The 22,803-nt window shown below is 28.4% G+C and overlaps 2 protein-coding genes across 3 annotated transcripts; both read right to left on the minus strand.

Annotated features, from left to right (window-relative positions):
* Window positions 1-724: 724 nt before the first annotated feature.
* LOC107168629 (trehalase-like) lies at window positions 725-11,424 on the minus strand. The gene is made up of 9 exons (XM_089219521.1): window positions 11,351-11,424; window positions 7,957-8,614; window positions 5,776-5,900; window positions 5,564-5,703; window positions 5,297-5,463; window positions 5,024-5,225; window positions 2,724-2,920; window positions 2,457-2,589; window positions 725-810 (listed from the first exon to the last, which is right to left on the minus strand). Exons 1-9 carry the CDS (start codon window positions 11,422-11,424, stop codon window positions 725-727), a joined length of 1,782 nt encoding a protein of 593 aa, XP_089075647.1.
* A 2,479-nt stretch (window positions 11,425-13,903) lies between these two features.
* On the minus strand, window positions 13,904-21,961 carry LOC107171423 (trehalase). Of its 2 annotated transcripts, XM_089219790.1 has the most exons (10): window positions 21,252-21,961; window positions 17,617-18,274; window positions 17,408-17,532; window positions 17,211-17,347; window positions 16,975-17,141; window positions 16,676-16,877; window positions 16,281-16,477; window positions 16,064-16,196; window positions 14,716-14,811; window positions 13,904-14,434 (listed from the first exon to the last, which is right to left on the minus strand). In XM_089219790.1, the coding sequence occupies exons 1-9, from the start codon at window positions 21,380-21,382 to the stop codon at window positions 14,732-14,734; spliced, it is 1,830 nt and encodes a 609-aa protein (XP_089075916.1). In that variant the 5' UTR covers window positions 21,383-21,961; the 3' UTR covers window positions 13,904-14,434; window positions 14,716-14,731. The 2 variants fall into 2 exon arrangements, with proteins under 2 accessions (XP_089075916.1, XP_089075917.1); XM_089219791.1 differs by lacking the exon at window positions 14,716-14,811 and having other exon boundaries at window positions 21,252-21,953.
* Window positions 21,962-22,803: the final 842 nt, after the last annotated feature.

The raw sequence follows: 22,803 nt of genomic DNA on the forward strand, positions 1-22,803 counted from the left end.
TCAAACCATACCAAATAAAAACAAAAACAACTTAACTCCCGCCTCCATCTACTTAGATCTCCACTAAAATAAAACTTGAGTCTTAAAAACAAACTACTCCCTATACAAAGTAATCGTCAGTATGGTCATATAGCATCAACATTTAGGACCCAGCAAAACCCGCAAACATTCGTCCTATTCAAGCTTCCTAGTCAATTAACCTAAGACTTATCATCGGTGCTCCGTGGTACATAACAAATGCAGCCCTCCATAATGTCCTAAAAATACAATCAGTAAACGAGCTTACAAAAAGCCACTACAAAAGTTTCCATTCAAAATTAACAAACCACATAGGTAATCCCTTTCATTCAAATATGTCCTCTCTAACATTACCACAAATTTACCATCGATTAAAAAGAAACTGAAGATCTCCTAAAATAGGAAAAAAAAATGTTCTGAGGTTCTGTTAATGAACTATGTACTTTTCACGTAATTCATGTTTGTATATTTTCCATGTTATCCTTATTACTTATTGTTTTTTATTGTTAACAGATTGAATATATTTAAAAGAAAAAAAAGTTCTCAAAAGTATAATAGCGTTACTATGCCCAAAGAGGCAAAGACTATCGCTATATGATTGATAAAAGGTTTGAAACCACATGTAATCCCCTCGTAATTAAATATCACAGCCCACAGAAAATAATAATTTTGAAATAAATAAAACTAAATTCTTATTTTTTGGAAATCAATTTTTACTTTCCAAAAATTTGCAGAATCGTTTAAAACTGTTTTTCAACATAGATCTGCTGTCTTGATTATCACTCTGAGGCTCTAAAAATAAAACAAAATAAAATAATAAACGAAATTGCGACGAGTAGATACTAGATAGGTGTATAGGCAGTGACGCCGAACCCCCTAATAAGTGTTGTTAAAACAATAGCGCTTAAATAGGGTGGGTGGTCTTAGGAGCTTAGCCCATAATGATCATAAGGACCTTAAGGCTGCTCATATAACGTTTATATATTATTATAAAGTAATATAATAGTATAGTAATAACCTTGGTTTGAATAGTTTTGGTGAAAATAAATTTGAAAATAGGTAGGTAGTACCTACTTTTTTAGAGCTCGACGCCACTGAGTATAGGTACCTAATACTAAGGCTCAATATTACCTACAGTGCCCTATAAAAAAGAAAATAGTAATGCGTATCACCATTGTCGTCAAAAGAAAAATAATTTGAGAATGAAGAAAAATTGATGATCTTAAATATTTAGTTATCGGTGATTATATGAACAAAAAAATAAATGTCAATATTATAATAATATTTGACAATCGTACCTACGACTATACACCTATTGCATTGTGAGATTTTAACAGTGGACGAATAGGGTAATATTGTTCATATTATATCCCTACAAGCTACAGTGATGCCTGTGAGAATAGTGGATGTGCCATTAGGAATAAGTATTACTTAAAGAAAGTTCCTGTGAACAGGGAATATTCTCCAATCTTTCGGGAAGTTTCTTTTACAATTCTTTTAAAAATATTCTGTATATGTCGATTTAATTTAAATAGAGTCACTATAAAATATAGTAGTATAGATTTAACAATAAAAAATTATTTAAAACCTAATCTTTAAACTGAAAACTGAAATTTAATAGTTATAGTTCTATAGTTCTATATCTAACTTATTAATTTTGGAATTTCCAAGTATTCTTATTCTCCTGTAATATTTTTGAGTATAAAATATTAATGATTTGATTGATTTAAATCATATACAATATATTCATCCATAGGTTTAATTAAACATTGAAACGTACCTATAAACAATTTAAAAAAAAAAAACTTATTATAGGCACTCATCTCGAGAAATTCCTGGCCTTTGTGACATTCCTTGGAATTTTCCTGAAAAATTACTGTAACTACATCCCTGTGATGTCTCATATCATTAAGGAATACTATTGCAATTTTCATGGCAGTTTATAATAGTGTCAGAGACGAAGATTTGAGAAATTTTAATTATTCTTTAGGTACATATATGGATTTAAGAGACTATTGAGTGTTGACACGTTCATGGTGTTATACGTTATAATTATTGTATTTAATGAACGTTAGTCGTTAAGAAATGTTAATAATAATAATTGATTTATTATTTTTATTTATGTAAGTTATAAACTCTCAACTTATAAAAATAAACATTGAAGAAGAGTTAGCAAGCATAGGCTAGGGCAGAACTTATAGTTTCAAATAGGTAATTTATTTTACCAGCTGCTGTGTATTTACGGAATACCATTGGTTTAAGAACACTAACACACCATTTTCCCAACCAAAACCAGTCTGCGGAATGCTCTTGTGAAATTGAAGAAACAAAAATATATAAGCCTGAATATTCAGTATCGGGATAGATATGACAGTAAAGTCGAAGAGGGTTGGCTGGCATAGGGCAGAGCCTGTCTAATTTTAAGTAATTAATTTTACCATCTGTGTCAGTTGTTTTGACGGAACACCATTGGTTTAAGAACTCTAGCACGATACCATTTGTCCAACCGAAACCAGTTTGCGGAATATATTCACCACCGCCACCAGTTTCTCCCGGAAGTTCGACGTGGTACTGTTATAGAACAATAAATGTTGACACATATTATATTACATATTTTCAAAATCAATATAATGATATTACAATATTTTTCTAGCGAATTATAGTTACCTACGTATAATATAACATTCGTGTTTGTTTATTCTTACCTTTTCATACATTATCGATTTTTCTGCAAATCCCTTATAATTCGTGCTCAACCAGACCTCGGCCATTTTCGCGGCCACTTGCTGTGCGCAGCTATGTTCTGTCCTGTGCAGACCTTGAATGATATATGCTTGCAGAGGAGGCCAAGCATTTGGATAATCCCACTGTTGAGACGATACGTACATGGATGTAGGCGTACCTTTAGTGAGAAATTACTAATCAAATTATTCTCTGCCTATCTGTAGGTATAGGTAATGCAAGGCTGGTGTTAAGGGGAGGCAATGTTAAATGTTAATACATACCCGCATAAATAAATAATAGGTACTTTATTTGTTGTATTTAATTGAATATTAGTTAGTCTTTTTAAGTACCTAGGTCCTACATAATATATGAAACTTGAGTAAATATTATACTACATATTTTTATATTTTATATATGTTCTTTAATAGTAAACATATTTTTAGCGCCACGCGAAGTATTTTCCAGTGGTGTTTTTACGGTCTGTTTTAACGAGCTGATAATCTATTAGATATGTGTTGTGTATGAGGCCGTTGGCCAAAATACGTTTCATAATAGCACGAGATTCGAAATACAGTGCAATGTTGGCACTTTAACCTAACCTAACCGATCGTCCCGAATAAAACGCTGCAACGCGGGCACGTTTAACGTCGGGAGGCGTACAGGTGAGCTACAGTGGCGTAATTATGGGGGAGGATATAAGGATATATCCCCCTCAGAGAATTTTTTTTTAAGACAACCATGATTTTATTAAATTCCTGAAAACACTTGGTTTTAAAAAAATTTTAAAAGATTTTAAAATAAGAAATATAAGAATTCGTTGATGTTATTACAGATGAGATTTGTTTTTATTTTATTAGTTTAAAACTGGGATATACCTCAACAATTACAATGTATGACAAACAAATTGTACGTTTCATAGTTAAAAGATAACTTTTAAAACAATTATTATATCATTTACCTCATTTAATCTTATCTCTATGTATAAAGGAATTTGTCTTTCGGAGGGATCACTGTAGAGCCCAAACCACAGGGCACATCTGCTTGTTATTTTCAGGACGGATTAATATTATAATTTCACTATTTGTAGCTGGCAATGTTTTCCCATATGTGTTTGAAATTTATTATAATAATAATCTTTATGCCAAATTTGGTGTAGATGTACATTCCCAGTAAAAAGATTGTGTCTAACCGGAAATATTAAAAGTGGTCATTTTGATGTTAATTTATCTATTTCTAATATTCCAAATTCTATAGAAAATGTAATTTTTACTACAGAGCGATTTGCCTATTTGTAAAAATTTTAGTTTCACAGATAATTTAATTAATAAAAGTAAGAAGCATTGCCGTGCTAGAAGTACAGATGGACCTAGAAGCAACCAAGTCATGGAAGCTAAAAAAAGATGAGAAACCTATTTTTTGGTCTGAAAATCCATTGTGGAAATGGAAAATTATTAAGTTAACTGGTCTTGCATATGATCCCACAATTGGTTATAAAAGTTATATTGGCACTATGAACCAAAATGTATTCATAACTTTTGCGTGTAATCTAAAATGGTAAGAAATCCAAGAAGCACTTCTACCAGGACAAAAATATTACCATCGCCCAGACATGTGCTGAGATTCCGAACTCAGTTATAGATCCTTTATTGTACGAGATAGTAAAGACTAACATGATACATGGACCATATATGGGTCATGGGATATAGACTTTTGAACAGAAATTCTCCTTGCGTGAAAGAAGGTGATTGCAGCAAAGTTATCCAGTTACCCTCATTAAAGAAACTCAAACAGGAGAAGATGTCTATCCAAAATACAGAAGGCGATCTACAATTGATGGAGGTTTGAAAGTGAGTATTAAGCCGATTGACTTGGATAACAGATGGGTTGTTCCATACAACCCAATTTTGTTGCGTACTGTTACTGCCCATTTAAGTATAAATGTTGAGATAACCAGTTCAATAAAGTCAATAAAATATGTATGCAAATATGTCACAAAAGGTAGTGATCACGCAGTTTTTGGTTTAGAAAAAAACTGACTATATAGATGAAATGAAAATATATAAAGGTAGCAGGTATATCAGTAGTTCCGAAGCAATTTGGAAAATTTTAGGTTTTCATATACATGATAGGTATATATATTACATATACACAGAACACATGACCAACCACAGCCTTAATAGTGAAAATGCACGAAGCTACGCCGACAGATGTCGCTCTACGAGCGTATCTAACTAAACCTTATAGTTTAAGTATGTATTTAAATTTTGTTATAATTTTATACCATGAAAACTTATGCTGAAATCTGGTTCGACAATCCCTTCATCTCTTAAATATCTCAATACATCATTGGCCACTGACTTTTTTGGCATGTTATAACTTTCTGTCCACAAAGGCGAGACATTGGAAACAAAAAAACATTCTCGATGCTTATGATTCATTAAATCCCAGTCAAACCATGCACCTCTGTCCGGCCTCCACATGACCTGTAGCAGAAGTTTAGTTTTCCGTGAAGATAATAATAAATTATGATAATTTCAATATAAATATTACTAACTTCTTGTATACCATTAAGAAATTCTTGTGCGATACTAGAATATTTAGTGGCTTTATATTTATTTCCAGTCTGGCCAAACCACGTGCTCAATATGCGTGCATTTTTGTTTAGTATACTGTTTAATTCGACTGGTACAATACTTGGCACATGTACATTCGATAGTTTATCTGTATTTTTTTTTTTTAAACATATTTTATTGTAGTATGGAAATTTCAAACATTAATTGGTGAAATATCATATGAGACGATATATAGTCATAGTGCTAACCGGGATCCGAATCTTGGTCAGTACTTATAAACCATCTACTCGAATAATCCCATCCGGACTCGGCGCCAGACTTAAGTCTAGTATACATATCATCTTTTTCATTTTCCGTGTCAAACTTTTCAGCAACTTCGTAGTCCTCTCTATATCGATATACATAATACCTACATTTTATAGCAATCTTTGTTGGCACTAACCTGTCATTTAGTACAAACCTATATGACTCTGGTCTTGGTCCCCTCGACGGTGCGTTATATCTAGCCATTCTATACGATTTACCGTCTTTCTCGAATGTCACCATCCGATTTTCCGTCCAAAAATGGAATTCACTCTCCAAGTCCTAATACAAATAATACAATGATTGATCGGTGTGGGTAACAGTGACGTAATTACAAGGGGAAGATTTAGCTGTCGTATCACAAGTGGCGTATATAAGGGGGGTTTTAGGGGTTCAACCTCCCCCCCCCCCCGAATGTATGGTTGGTATTGGCCTTGATTTTGATTGTTATAATATTATATATAGTATTATTCATAGAGTTTGGAATGAATGCAATTCATGAGTACATTCAATTTTTACATTATGAATTATGATTCTGAATGCATTTATTTTTCAAACAAATATGAATGGAAATTGAATGTAATTATACATTCTTTTTCTAATCACATGGAAAATATATTAATATTATATTTTTAATACCAAAAAATAGTTTTTAATAGAGTCTATCTACTATCTACATAATCTGCGACAAGATTAGAATATTATCGTCTCAGTTTCAACCACAATAACAAATAATTATTATTTTTAATATTTTATTTATTTATATATATATAAAATATTATATAATATTGTTAATGCAGTTAATGTTTAAAATGTGTGTTATTTTAATTTGCTATACCTACCTCGTTTATTGATATGGTTCATGCAATATATAAAATGCCTCGTTAAACACAAAAAATAAATTAATATATTATGTTTTATTCAAATAAAATAAAACATTATTATGAATGTGGTTAAGAATGCATTCTTTTAAGAAACGAATGCAAGTATGAATGCATTCTTTTTGAAAAATTGATGTTGAGTGTTAATACATTCAATTTTAAGCTCTATGAATGTGAATGTGAATGCATTTATTTTTTGAATGAATGTTCCAAACCCCGAGTATTAGGTATATCATATTATTAATATTATTATTATATCATAATATTATAATATATTGTCAGGATTTCTATGAAATACTACAAGATAACGATGCGTCGTGACGGACCGCTGCGAGTCGTCGACGGTCTATATATGTATATATATATAGTTGGTATAGAAGTCTGTGTTCAATATACGACGACAATCTAAAAACGGAATTCTCGATATTATTATTTCTTAATTTCTTATTATTTGGTTGTTAATTATTATGAAGAACCGGAGAACCGGACAAACAAAATTTAGTGTGTTTCGGACGTCGGTTGTTTCGGTTAGTGTCGCGTGTGTAACAAAATATTAATTATTAAATATAGCATCACAACCTTCATTATTACATTTTTTTAATAAAAAAGTAGCAGTGACTGAGCCTGAAAAACATGATGATAATCCTTGTTCATCCAATACTATTAATCATAGCAAAATTGATAGTAATACTGATTTAACTGAATTAAATGAAATTCTTGATATTGGTTTATATACTCGTATTAATACAAGAATATCTGACAACAAGTTGAAATATGATTTATTAAAAAAACCATGGCAGCCTCCTACGTACTACAATTTTCCGGTAATTTCAAAAAGAAAATTAAAATTTCATTTATCTTGGATCGCACGTTTCTCCTGGTTAGTATATTCTAAAAAAATAGAAGGTGCGTTTTGTAAAATGTGTGTACTACAATGCAATTTAATGATTTAATTTAATGTCTATAATTATTAAAATAAAGTTAGTTCATAATATTGATTAGGTAAATACATTTTTTAACCCCCCCCCCCCAAAAAAAAAAAAAAAATTAATATCTATATACGCCACTGCGTATCCCCGTTGGATATGACTTTTCTTAAACTGGAAAACCATGTTTATGTATTTGACTATAAATATTATTATTTATAGGTAGGTACTAAATAATGTAATATATTTTCTATAGAAAAAATAAAACATAAAACTCGAATTTACTATGATGGTATTGACATATTGTATTTATAATATTAATAATAATTTATACATAATTAATAATTTAATACATTTATAATATTATATTTAATATTTACTTATTGCACAAATATAATATTTAAATATGGCATAACATTGGAGTTTAGTTCGCATGCGATAAACATGACAAAATCACGGCACTGGCGTATAATATGTATTGGTGCCAGTAGAGTCATTACTTTTAAAAATTCATTACTTTGTTGTACTTACTGGAATGATCTTTTTAATATATTCAAAGTCGTCGGTTTCTTCGTAGTAACTCAAAGCCATCAGTATGAGCATTGGTGGTTGTGATCTGTTTAGGTAGTATGATCGTCCACCATTCGGCATGAAACCGAATTGATTCACCAGCGATATGATATTGTCGATGACACCACGAGCCGTGGCCTTCATGTCACATAGCATAAGTCCATTAACAATCCAGTACGTGTCCCAATAATAAAGCTCCCTAAATCTACCACCGGGTATGAAAAACCCGTTTGGAACCCATATCAGCGAGTACTGTTCGGGATGGATTCTCACGTCGTCTTTGACTTTCCTCGCCAAAGTTTTCCACACCTGGTTCAATCCCAACGCCCACTGTTTGTAGTTCTGGTCTCTGATCCGGTTGGCGATCGATGGGTTTTCGCTAAAGTCCGGAGGATTCCATGGCTCCAACTCGTCGCCGTCTTCTAAGTGCTCGTCAATGAACTTGACCAACTCATCCATCGTGGGCACGTTACCATTGTTAGTGTCTTTCAGTGTTTTATAATCGGTTAAAATTTCATATTCGGTACATTTCAGCTTCTTATCCACAAACGTTTTCGAATCCGGATAAATTCGTGCTAGTTGTACGTCATGCATGAATTCGCTTTCGCAGTAGAGTTTGCTTTAATTCAAACAATCACAAAGTTAGACAAAGATATAACGAATTTATTATATTATACATTATGCCATATAATAAGGTTGTTATTTTGATTTATAGGATATATATCCAGTGATCGTGTTGATGAGGAAGGTGCGCTCGGGGACGGAGTTCCCCTATTATGTACCCCCATTATATTTTTTCACTGGAACGGGGAACGGCCCAAACTTTTGAACAAAATAATTTTTATTAACATGTGACTGACATCAATTATATAACGATATCGAATTTTACAATTTTAAGCATAAAAATTATTTTGACATTATAGTTTTAAGAGGGCGTGATACCCGCATGTGTTGTCTCCGTCTTACAAATGCGTAACATGGTACGTTTTTCGCTCAGCAAAACACGTGTAGCTCCGTTAACTTAAAAATTAGAGTGAACTGACCTCTTATAAAATTTAAAGGTAAGATTATTATCCAGAAAACCTCATATGCTTTATATTTTATATCAAATTTAAAGCGAGTTATGAGTATTTTAAAATTGTACATTTTTTGTGCATCTTAAAATACTCATAACTTCCTTTAAAATTTAAATATAATAAAAAGCATATGAGGTTGACTAGATAACAATCATACCTTTAAATTTTATGAGAGGTCAATTCACTCTAATTTTTAAGCAAACGGAGCTACATGTGTTCTACTGAACGTAAAATTTACTATATAATGCACTTGTAAGACAGAGACAACACATGCGGGTATCACGTCCTCTTAATTAATTTATCATCATTTCCAAGTGGTATTCAAAATATAAGTAAGGTTGGAGAGAGGTTAGAAGGTGGCAAAGCCTTCCACGCGTCTGTGTTTAGCATAATTGTGCACTTGAAACGCAGTTTTTAGATCGTTAGATTGATTTCTTCTACTTAATTTTTCCCAATTCAAGCTCTGCGTGTATAATATCTAATCATGTATGGCTGACGGCATTGTGTAGGTATAATAATTTACATCGTAATGATTACAGATATTGCTGTAATTATGTACTTACTGACTACCTATATTAAATATTATGTACATGATATATATTATAAATATTAAATAGTCATGTGCAAACATTGGTAAATCATATAGAATATATATCAATACTGCTGCATTCGGTCCATTACCAATAGTTTTTCAACTTTAATCAAAACACCGCTTTACTTAGGTAATTTTTGTTACTATACAATGTAAAATATAGTGTCTACGCATCACGTTTAAATTGTTTAACTGAAAATAATATTTTGTCGAAATAGGATCTCAAATATAATTAATAATAAAAGATAATAAAAATTTTAAATACGCATTATTAAAATCGAATAGTTATTAATAACAATACATATTATTATAAGTACGAGAGTTTTTATTTTCTTTTGAAGAATTGTTTTTCGTGTAGTACTAAATTAATAATATTAATAATAATAATAAATCTTATAAAAAAAATCAAAAATGAAGTCAATACTATTTTCAAAACTATTTTTCAAGAGCCCAAGGCTATGATATGCATTTTATTAACAATTAAGAGGACGTTGTACCTCAACGGTACTTGTAGTGTTATCACTTTATTATATTATAAAAAAAAAATAGTACCTATCTATTGCGCATAGCGCTTAAAATATGTTTTATTGTGTTCATGCGGATTTGGAAGTTCAATTAAAAACTAAACTTGTTTGCGTTCACGCCATTCATTATTTTTTCAAAGGAAAAATTTCACAAATTAAAATATGCATTATAATATTTCGTTCATTATTCATTTAAAAATGAATTAAGTACTAACTACAGAAATAAGACACCAAACTACACAGACTCACCACTCACAGTGTATTATAGTCTATAACAAATTATGAAAACCAACATGATAAAAAACTAAAATGTATCATTCAAACATTTTTAATTTTTAATTTGTATTTAAAGTAATACATATACTATATAATTAAATAAAAAATTAATTTAATTTGGATTGTATGTATTTTACAAATGTTACAATGTTTTATTCAAATTCTCAAAAATATGAATTTCAATCACGTCACATTGTTTATAACTTATAAATTATAAGAAATAAGTGACGCTCACTTGTCGTTCACAGTATGGACGTAAGTATGAACGTAAATGCTATGAACACATCCTTTTCAAACGCTGGATTCATGGGCAGGTGCCTAATAATATTTAATTAATTATATGTAACACACTAATACTAAATTATTTATCACTCATGAACCCATTTTATTACTGCAAAACAATTATTTAATTAAATTTTAAATTCCTCTCGTCTATAGCATATAATTAAAAATAATGCCATTTCAGTAACTATTTATTTGAACAAAAAGTTAAGATTCATTTATCTATTATGTTTGGACTCTATGATTAATTTACATATTTAAGTATATATGTGCCTAATAATGATAATAGATAATATGTTGAATTTTAAAATATTAATGTACCTAAGTTGTTTTGATATTAAGTAGGCACTTGAATTAGATATCAATTGTTTTTTACAAATCTTGCCTGCGGGAAATATTTAACTTGTAATCCTACATAGTCACATATAGGCGATGACATTATGTGTATTTTAGAAATAATTTTTGTACATACATTTTTTAACAGTAGGTAGTAATAAAATATATATAATTTCTAAGAAATGCGAGTATATGGTGACTTTGAATATTTGAATAATTATGTTTATGTATCTAAACCAAATTAATACAATATTATTATTATTCTGTACCTGAGGCATGTTGGCTGTAATGCATTTGATGCATACACAGTTCCTGTCCTCCAGTCTTCACAAGCAGAAAACATTGATAGAAGACTTTTTATATGTAAAAAAAAAATATTTTATAACGAAATACTTAAGGTTTAAATATTTATTGAATACATTATAAATACATACACATTTCCTTCTTGGCTTAAAAAATAATGACAACTTGATCATTATAAATAGAGATTATGACATGTTTTTATCATAACATATTATATAAAATATCAGTTTGTAATATCAATCTTAAACTGATAAAAATAAAATGTTACGAAAATATATTACGTAAAAGCGTCGAATATTTATGTTTAGTAACAATTAGATTCTGTTAGAAATATAAAAATAAATTAAAAATGCATCTCTAACGAAAAACATAGGTCCCAAGGGCCAAGAACTATGCGTGTAATACCTAGTAGAATTCATTTAAAATATAAATTTCAGTTAAATTAAATAGATATTCGTAGGTTTAAAAAGTAAAAATTTGATTTTTATATGTCAATATTTTCAGAAAAAATATCTAATAAATAATTTACAGTAGAAAAGGTGTTATTTGAAAAACAGAAATTTGTATCTTTAAAGGACCCTATATACTTAAATAATACAAAAAATGTCAAATTTTGAAAAAAACCATAAAATATATTTTAAAATGTGATTTTAAATAATTACAGCATTTTATATTTATATTGTAGTCATACTCGTACGATTGTTCGTATTAGTGAGATTAAAAACTCAAAACATTAAATTTTAAAATCTCATGGTTATGACTTTAATTTTCTATACATTTCCTATCGACATTCCTGTCTTATATGATGGCTCTATATCGCAATTTGCAACTGTACACCAAGACTTATAAAATATATATATTAATAATAACTAATAACTATACGAATACCGTTTGGTTATAGTTGTATATCTGTCGTATATTTATTCGTCAATTCGTTCGTCCGTATTTCGATGTTAGATACTGTCATCGGTTACGGAATATAAAAATTATAATTTTTTTTTAATTCTATAATATTTATATTGTTGATTTTATAAATAAATAATACAAATGTAATATGTTTGGCTAGCACACATATTAGTCTCGAATAAATGGTTTTTTCAGCGACAAAAATAGTACCTAGGTAATTAGATTTCCTACCGACCAATAATGCTGTGTTTGCGTTTGAGTTTACGTTTCCAATCGTCTAAAATACATGATATTATGTGAATTTTTATATTGAGTATTTGATTAGGCACTACAACATTATCGGTAATGTATATTTTGTAATTTAAGATAATACGAATTACGATAGTTGTTTGTATAATATAGAAAACGGGAAGTTAACAATAATTAGCTTGTACTTTTGGACGAGTGTTCTTTTCCTCACTTATTGTAATTATATTATTATCTTGACTCCATACATTTAATGTAATATTTAGACCATTAAATTTTTTAATTGCCCTGGGAACCATTTTCTCGTTGTTAAAAACCAACTGGACGACTCCGTAGAATTTAGATATTTATTTGAGACCACAATGAGCCGTATCGCGGACGCAGAGACAGGACTTCGAAAAAAAAAGTCAATATTCTTAAATACATCCAATTTTCTCAAATATAATGGTTAAATTTGACTATGGAAAACAATTAATAATCAACAGTTTTTAATGTAGGTATTTTTTAATTCAAGTCAGATTAACATATTATATAACGGTATAACATCATATTATGTTACCTACTTCTCTTTACATGAAAATTGTATAGGTAATATTTTGTTGTTATAAAACTGAGAAAAATTAAGGTTCGAAGAACGCAAAAACTAATCGAATAAATTATTTCATTGTTTTATACACTGGTACTCAAATAAATATTTGATGAGGGTTTCAAGTGTAGGGCATTTTTAGATTACGACCAAAGAACCAACATAATATGTTTTTGTTAAAAACAGGTATTCTCAACGTTTTGATTTTAATTTCTCAAGTTCTTCAAACTGTTGACACAGCATGAAATCATATGTTCATTGCTTTAAACCATTAATGTTATTTTCATCATGCATGAAAAGTATCATATTAAAATGTTGGATCATTTTTTAATTGTATGGTTACATAATGTTATACTATACCATCGAATCTGAAAGTAATTACGCTCGTATTTTCAATTTTCAATTTAATAAATGTGCTTCTAAAAACGTTCAATTTTTATTGCGTGTCTTATAAAACGAGTTGAAAATTATTAACCACTGCAGTGAATTATAAATTTTTCGCATTGCGCAAAGTGTGTGGAATCAAATTTGTGGCCAACTTAATAAGTTGAGGATTGGAATGTTAGTCGTCACCCTTATTAGATAAGCTTTTATAATTTGTTCGATGTTTATAATAGGTAGTATTACGTTTTCCCTTCAAAATGCCAGAGAAAAATCCACTATAACGAATGTACGCATACCAGATGTGCGTGTAAAATTTGAAACCTATATGGTCTTATTAAATTAAATACTATATCAACACGAAATAATTATGCAGACTTTTGAATATTAAAAAATACACTTTTGGTTTTTCAATTTTTTTTATTTATTTCCAATAATAAATTATTAAGGCATACCATATAATAATAAACTTGTTGTACATGCAAAAAAGTGCATAAAATATAAATTACAGGTATTTTAACTATTGAAAATTGCCTGTTATTTTTCAATAATACTAACATCAACAACATTTCATTAAAGTATAATTAAAATAAGTGTAAAGTTATCTTATACAATGTTTACGAATGAAATAATATTTAAACACATTATTTATCTATAAACATATTATATGTTATTTATCATTGATTGTTTTTGTGTGTATAAAAAATCAATAATTCTAGATACGTGTTGTCTTTTATTTAATAAAAATGATCTAAAAATAATATTTTTTAATGATTAAAATTATTATGTAATAATTAATTAATACTGAGTTTCTTCTTTGAATTTATCAGCGTTTCAGCCATTTGAATCATGGTAAATTTAATTAGGTACCTAAGTATAATCAGTTTCCGGTGCATAGGCGAATAAGACGATTATCCTTGTCTCCTCGACTCTGAAAAATAAATAAAATTATTATGCATCGCTAATAATTTATCCCATTACAAAATTATTTGTTTTGTTCTGTATTTTTGTGATTTTTTTTAAAATTTAACATATACCTAATATAATAGATGAAATTGTTGACTTAGAAAAGCTTATAAGTGAAAGATATTATCATTGTGCGCTATTATAGTGCTTATGTACTGTGTCACTGAATAGAATTTGCAAATTATTAAATAAAATTAGTTTTAACGAGTGCATTATATTGGTGAATTCTAATGGACAAAAATATACCCATTTTTCTTTCATATCATTTTTTATTTGTCCAAAACATTAATTGTTGTCTGATCCTATTGAAATCACACAAGTAACTATAACCGGAAGAACATCCTAAAAATACAAAAACATCATTTTTCAAAACCTGATTTACGTTTATTCAATCATTTCGTCAATATTTCGGACACTTCAAGCACATTCGGTGCAAGTAGATAGTAAAATAAAATGTTTTCTTGAACGATACCATATTACCAGATATTATTAAGCTGTTTTTCCACAAATCGAATAAATTAAGACTAAACTTAATCCGTGTCACAATATTAAACACAGTTAATAAATATTGTTTTAATATTGAGTTTACCTCATTTTATTCTTAAACATTTTTCCTTTGTAATTATTCATAAAAACTTTTGGGATGCTATTTATTTAATCAACGGAGTCAGTAAATATACTGAATATTGTAAGCATATAAGACAATTTAAAAGATATAATATAATATAATAAAAATATTATACCTATGGCGGCCTATTTAATTTACTAAAATATATTTGTTATATACAGCATTATTTTGTTTATTAGAAAATTAACTATTTAAGGGTGTCGGAGGCGGTACGTTTTTAGAAAAATAAACATGTCTTACAGGATTATCTCTCACAACTTTATGTAGTCCTATAGTACGATTTCGTTGATTATTTAAAAAAAGAGAACATTTTGGAGGTTGCATCAAAGCCCGATTTTCAAAATTATAATTATAAAATTAAAAATAGCATTTAAATAAATCACAATAGTTGTTATTTTTCTGACTAGAAAAAAGTTTTTATCATTTAAATAAAAAAATTATCAATTTAGAGACGTGAGAGTTTTTCCGGTGAAATTATTTTTTTCGATATAATATAGGTATCGAGATAGTAGAAAAGTATTATAATTAAGATACCAACTAAAATATAAAATATAATTTTCAAATTTGTATAGAATTACGGAAAATTGGAAAAATTAGCACCGACCGTGTCTGACATCCTTTAGTAAAAAAGTTAACTTTTCACTAAGTTGATGTCGCATTTTTTTTTTAAATTTGCATTTTATTGAAAAATGCCGCCTTTGAATATGGCAAAAAATAATTATTATTACTGGGGTACTGGGTTAATTGGTTCGTTTTATGTAGATATAACAAAAACTTGCTTACGTTTCACTTACTGTTAATTTTCAATTTATAAACTTTTTTTTACCTGCTATTCAGTATAGTTATAGATTTTATAATATAGACTTTTATTATTACAAAATTACATTAAGATTGTTAAAATATTTATCCAAATAGGATAAAAGTTTTTCATTTTATACATCTAATACTTTCGAAACGCCATATTACCGTTTGTCCCGTTAGATACTGTATCACCCCATCGATTTAAGAACTCGAACACGACTCCATTTGTCCAACCAAAACCTGTCTGCGGAGTATATTCACCACCTCCACCAGTTTCTCCCGAAGCTAGAACGTCATACTAAAAGACAATTTTTAAGTTAGGTTAACATTTAAAATTATAAACCTATGAATTAAATGGTATAATACTATGTTGTAATCATACTTTTTCGAACATCATTGATTTCTCTGCGAATGATTTATAATTTGAACGTAACCAAACTTCAGCCAATTTAAATGCCACCTGCTGTGCAAGTTTCTGTTGTGTCTTGTCAAGACTTTGGATGATGAAAGCTTGTAAAGGAGGCCATGCATTTGGAAAGTCCCACTGTTGTGATGAATTGTACAAAGACGTAGGTGTTCCTGAATAGTAACAATAACATTGTTTTTCATAATGTACTTATATTGAGTATCAGTAATGACCGCAATGCGTTGATGATATACAATTTTAGTATATCGCGTGTTTGCAGATGTTACTTATATATAGTTATAAACAATTTGAGTTTAAAAATCTTATAAATTCTTCAACAAAAAAAAGTTGGTTACTGAAAAACAATGTACCATTGAAAATCACAGAATAATCCGCTTCAATAATATGGTTATTTTTTAGATATCCCAACACTGAACTAGCTACAGCCTTTTTCGCCATGCTGTAGCTTTCCGTCCACAGAGGAACGATATTGGAAACGAAAAAATATTCTCGACTTTTATTGTTCAACATGTCCCAGTCAAACCACGCCCCCAGGTCTGGTCTCCACATAACCTAAAACAATTGATGTATTATGAAATGTTTTTTTCAACAATTAATATACGCGTGTACGGAATAATGGAATATTATCAAAGAATATAATCTATCATACTTCTTGTATACTGTAGAGAAGCTTCTCTGAAATTGCATGATATTTCTCGGCTTTAGCTGTATCTCCCATCTTGCTATACCATGTACTCAACAGCGCTGCATTCTTTTGTAGTATACTGTTCAAATCGACTGGTACTATAAACTTCGTTTTTATGTCAGCCAATTTACCTGTATTTCATAAACGTCGAATAACCCGTATACAGTTGTTTCTTTAATTTAAGCAATAAAAGTACTTACCACGATCCGAGCCATCGGGAGTTATAAACCACCTACTTGAAAAGTCCCATCCAGTCTCTGCCGCAGACTTAATTTCGGTATAAAATTCCTGTTTCTCGTCTTCAGTTTTAAATATTTCTGCTGATTCGTAGTCCTCTCTGCATAAACATATAAATACTTAAGTCACTGCAGTTATAAGCCTATTAAATTATACGAACCTATAAGACTCTGGTCTTGGACCTTTCGACGGTGCGTAGTATCTTGCCATTGTGTACGATTTGCCATTTTTCTCGAAAGTAACCATTCGGTTATCCAGCCAAAATTTGTATTCATTATCTAAGGACTAAAACAATAATTGTTCGTCATGATGTGACTACAATTTCATATCGTAATTATTATTTATACGATATTTATTGATTGAACTTACAGAGATGACTTTTTTTACATATTCAAAGTCATTGGTTGCTTTGTAGTAGCTTGATACCATCAATGTCACCATTGGCGGCTGTGATCTATTCAGATAATACACTCGTCCTCCATTCGGCATGAAACCAAATCGATCTACCATCGATAATATGTTTTCGATAACGCCTCTAGCTGTCGACGACATGTCACATAATAACATTCCGTTAACAATCCAGTACGTGTCCCAATAGTAAAGTTCCGTGAATCGGCCTCCAGGTATGGCAAACCCATTTGGAACCCATATCAATGAGTACCTGTCAGGGTGTAATTTCACGTCTTCTTTAACTTTCCTCGCTAGGGTTTTCCATACTTGGTTTAATCCCAATGCCCACTGTTTGTAATTCTTGTCTTTAATCCGGTTCACGATCGAAGGAGATTCAGTAAAGTCGGGAGGAGTCCATATCTCCAACTCGTCACCGTCTTCTAAATTTTCGTTGACAAATTTGGTTAAATTTTCTTTTGGCGGCACTGCACCGTTGAAGCTATCTTTAAACTGTTTGTATTTGTATAAAATGACAGATTCATTGTATTTTAGTTTCTTATCCACAAAAGTTTTTGAATCAGGATAAATCTGAGACAGTGCGACGTCATGCATGAATTCACTATCACAGTATATTTTGCTAAAAACAATATCATTGGTAGTTGGGTTATTATTATTTTACTTTTAAGTTTTAATACTACGTGAAAATTACAAATGTCGACTATTATAACTGTAAATATTTATTTTAATTCAGATTCCTAGCTGGGCATTGATTAATGATTTTAATTACCTGTTTTTTTTTTTATAATTCAAAAATATTTTTGACGAGATTTTAAACTTATATTTGTATATTTATTATAATTTTATTTACTTGTACTAAATTAAATTTTCGAAATAGTTAGATACATTTTATTTATTACAATATATGATTTTTAAATAATATTTTATTAACTGTATAAATTAAGTCAACCATTTACATATACGTTATAAATTTATAATAATATGCTTTTTAAATATAGTTAGTTGTTTTAAAAGTTTGAATGTTTTATGTTTGTACAAATAATATTTTCTTACTATTTGATGGTGGAAAATGGAAATTGAAATAGATTTGTATTATTTAGTAATTTATTTGTATATATTTAATTAACTTTATGCTATTTTTTATTTTGCAATTAGGTACATTATGTTAAATGTTAATGAAGTATGATTTTTTATAAGTTAATTGTATTTACCGTTGCACGAATGAGAACGTATTAAAACCATAATCATTATCAATACTCTCAGTCAATTGATAATTCTAATTCTACTGCTATCAGTTACATGGACTTTAATCCTATAATGATAAACTAACTCAATTACTTTATTCAATATTAGTTCTAAGTTTTATAGCTAAACATGTCTAACATATGTCATATTTTCATTATGACCTATCACGTATGAAGTGTTTAGCACATGTTTTATTATTTTTTATTATTACGTTTACTTAGAAAACAAAATCATTATTTAGATTCGAATAGTACACCCTATCGAAAATTTTATAATATTGACATTCCATATGACAATATAACTATGCATATTGCAATTATTATACTAGAATTATATAAAAATGCTTGCTTAGTAACGTATCTATTATAAAATTGTAATTTAAATCGTAATATGAATCATTCAAAAACTATAAAAATAAGTGTATAAATTAGTTGATTTCAAGTCTTAATATAATCGAGATATTAATGTCATTTTCTTCATAGTTGTTTTATTTTTGTCAAAATGCATGCCTACTTTTATCAGTCGATAACTACGTATTAATTTTTAAAAATGTGACAAAGAACAAAATTGAAACTTGTTAACTAATTGTAAGTTGTCTACACTACTTATTAGTTATTATGTTTCATTATTATTTCGAGTAAGTTATAAATTAATTTAAGTCATAAATATTTTTAAAAATATAGGAAAGAGGTATCCACCAGCATTGTAAAAATGTTTGCAGCAATGTACGTAGTAATAATAAAAATTAATCTATCGTCCATCTTATACAATTCGACAGATTAGGATTGCCTATAGGTTTTAAGTAACAATTTAAATTATTTTGAATCGTTAATATTTGTATAACTACTAATATTATGTATTTACAACTATTAATTATTATCAGTAAAACTAAATAGTATTTTTTTTAGTTCTCACTACGTTTTTAGGACGTACAAAAAATTAACAAATTGTATTTTAAAAACGATTCGTCTTAATTCCCATCAGTTTTCAATAAAATCGCTTAAAAACAAAAAATGTATGTAATATTTTTTAACCGAGAACTCCACTATTTTTATTTTTAAATTTGAACAGGAATTTACATAGGTAGTTTTTTTAGCATAGTTATTACTTATTATGCGTATATACAATAACGATTTAATACAGTGTCCATAATATTCTTTCGACGATTGTTTGATTTTCATTGTGGTTAATTCATTTTTCTCTCTACACATTCGTGTTAAAAATATACTTTTAATTTTGTTATATGTTAATTTGTTGTCTCGTTAACATCTGTTATTTATTTTTACTACGGCTGTAAGACAATACTTGGTAATTATTCTTATGATAAAACATTGTCAAATGTCAATACCTACTCAATATTATGTTTAAGTTTTGGCAAAGTATTTGACTATACTTTTACATTGCTGATTTTAAATCATTGTAGTTAGTTTATCAAACGTATTATTATGTAGATTTATTATGTTTTTTTTTAATCGTATAATCACATAATATAGTTATTTACACATATATTAGAGACAATAACTTGTCTAAAAGCATCAAAATATTCTAATCATTTTGGAGTAGATTTAAGTACAAATTTAAAAAACCATTTAACGTACAAACTGATAATTATACTTAACGATTTACTACTTACGATGATCTAGGTATAAATAATTTACCATCATATTGTTCACTCTCAATGGTGCAATATTTTAATAACAGAAATAGATATTATATTTTGATTTACAACTATAAATGTTTGTTTTATATTTAAAAACAATATTTTTAATTAATATTTTGAAATATTAAGTTTAAAGTTTTGAAAAATGTATTTAATTAGTTCTAGACATTTTATATGTAATCATTAAAAATTAACAAAGTGGTGAATATTTTCTGATAACCTCTATATGAATTAATTTAATTAGTTCAAATCTTCTACTAATATGCATACCTACTTTATATTTTAGTAAGTAACTTACATATTTATTCTCTATCCATTACAATATTTATTTATACTATACACCAGTGATTAATTTATTAATATATTGTCATAAAAAATATTAATAATTTCATTGCAATTTATTTAACAAAATGTTAATAACGTTGTTTTAGAATAATATTGCTACTCTAATAAAATTGTTATATTATTTAAAATTATAAACTTTACCTAAAAATTTAAAGTGCAATTTTTACCAAACATTTTATCGATTATAATTTATAAGAAACTTTAAATATAACCTAAAAAAAATGTATAGTTAAATTAAATAACAATCTAAGGAGTTAAACCATTCAAAATATGATAACTATAGTTATCAGAATTTATTAATGAACCAGTTCAACAAATTTTAAATAAAATCAAAATTTCTATATACCTTTGACACGATGGCTTTAGTCCATTGGATGTGTGATAAAATTCTTTTGCCAAATGAACAAATTCTTGGTTATTTGCATGTGTGTAATACACAAAATGTACCAGACACACGATCAGTAAGTGGAATCGCATAGTTTTTAAAATATTAAACGAATTTCAATAATACGCAAATGATGAGTACGCCAATAGAAAAATAATATTTTTATTTCTTCAAATAAACTAGCATAATCTTTTTTTATAACAATTTGTATTAAAATAAAATTATTTTTTTATTTTTTCAATTAACAGTTTGAATATTAAAAATAAGGTGAGATTTTTAAGTTGGACCCTGAGCCTCCTTCGTAGGTTTCCCACAGGCCTTGCACGAATCGACTGCACTAATGACCAGCGTACATTGTGCCTTTATCTGAACGCAAGACCCAATGCTAATGTTGCCTAATAATTCATTAGACAGATAGTGTACTACGGTAACCCCTCACGTGTGATAATTTGTGCAAATACGAGCAGATAAAATTAACAAATACACGCGGTATGCGCACAAATTGTAAAAAGAAATTGTTGACACGTCTTCGTATTGTAATCTATTTTCCCCCTTTATTCTTACACTGGTTTTACAATAAACATATTACTTTGAATGAAGTAGGTATACCCAGCAATGTATGGACAAATTAGTTCTATTCAAGTAGATTTTTTTTCGCATTTCCTTGCCCAATTTTCATGGCCATGTTCAACCGTTCTGTCATTGTGTTCAAACAAATTTATATGGTATAACTGACAAATTATACTTAGGTATAATTTATTATCATTCACTTGTTTTCGGTTACAGTTTTTTTTTATTTGTTAGGTAGAGGTACTAATATTGTATGCACAGTTGTCACTGTAAACTACTAGTACATTTGTAAGTAAAAAATTATGAGATCAATATTTATCTAATTCGTATGAATCTACATCGATTGTTATTTTTTTGATGACAAATCAAATTATTTATTTTAAATTTTCACACATAAATCGATGAAACAAATTGTTCAACTCAATCAGTTTATATGTTTTATAGTTATATTTTGTCTTTATCGTCATAATAATATACGTGATACGCTATATGCATAGTACTTTTGGATTCAACATATTATAATAGAATTTCTATAAAATATTTTTTATAGTTATATTATATTTATTTTTAAATTGTACCAATACGTATTACGTACCAGATAAATATTTTATATTTTAGCGTTAAAAAATAACAAATAATATTCATGTATTTAATATTTATTATGTCCTTCATCAATCATCACTTTCTATGGATAATAATACAATTATATTTATAGAATATAAACGGGAATAATTTTTAATAATATTTCTCAATTTAATTTTGTTGAAAGTACCTATAGGATATCCCGTTACTTAGAACTTATTTAGCTCATCTTTTGGATTTATTTAAAATGAAAAAAACAAAAATTAAACTAATTAAAATACATCTATGTATGTTATTTATTCAAGATAAAAAAAAACACGTGACTTGAGTATATTAAAAAGACCAATATATTATCAGTACT

Source organism: Diuraphis noxia, unplaced genomic scaffold (assembly GCF_037042655.1).
Source record: "Diuraphis noxia isolate RWA-SAM2 unplaced genomic scaffold, SU_Dnox_SAM2 contig0002, whole genome shotgun sequence".
Classification (NCBI taxonomy): Eukaryota; Metazoa; Arthropoda; class Insecta; order Hemiptera; family Aphididae; genus Diuraphis; species Diuraphis noxia.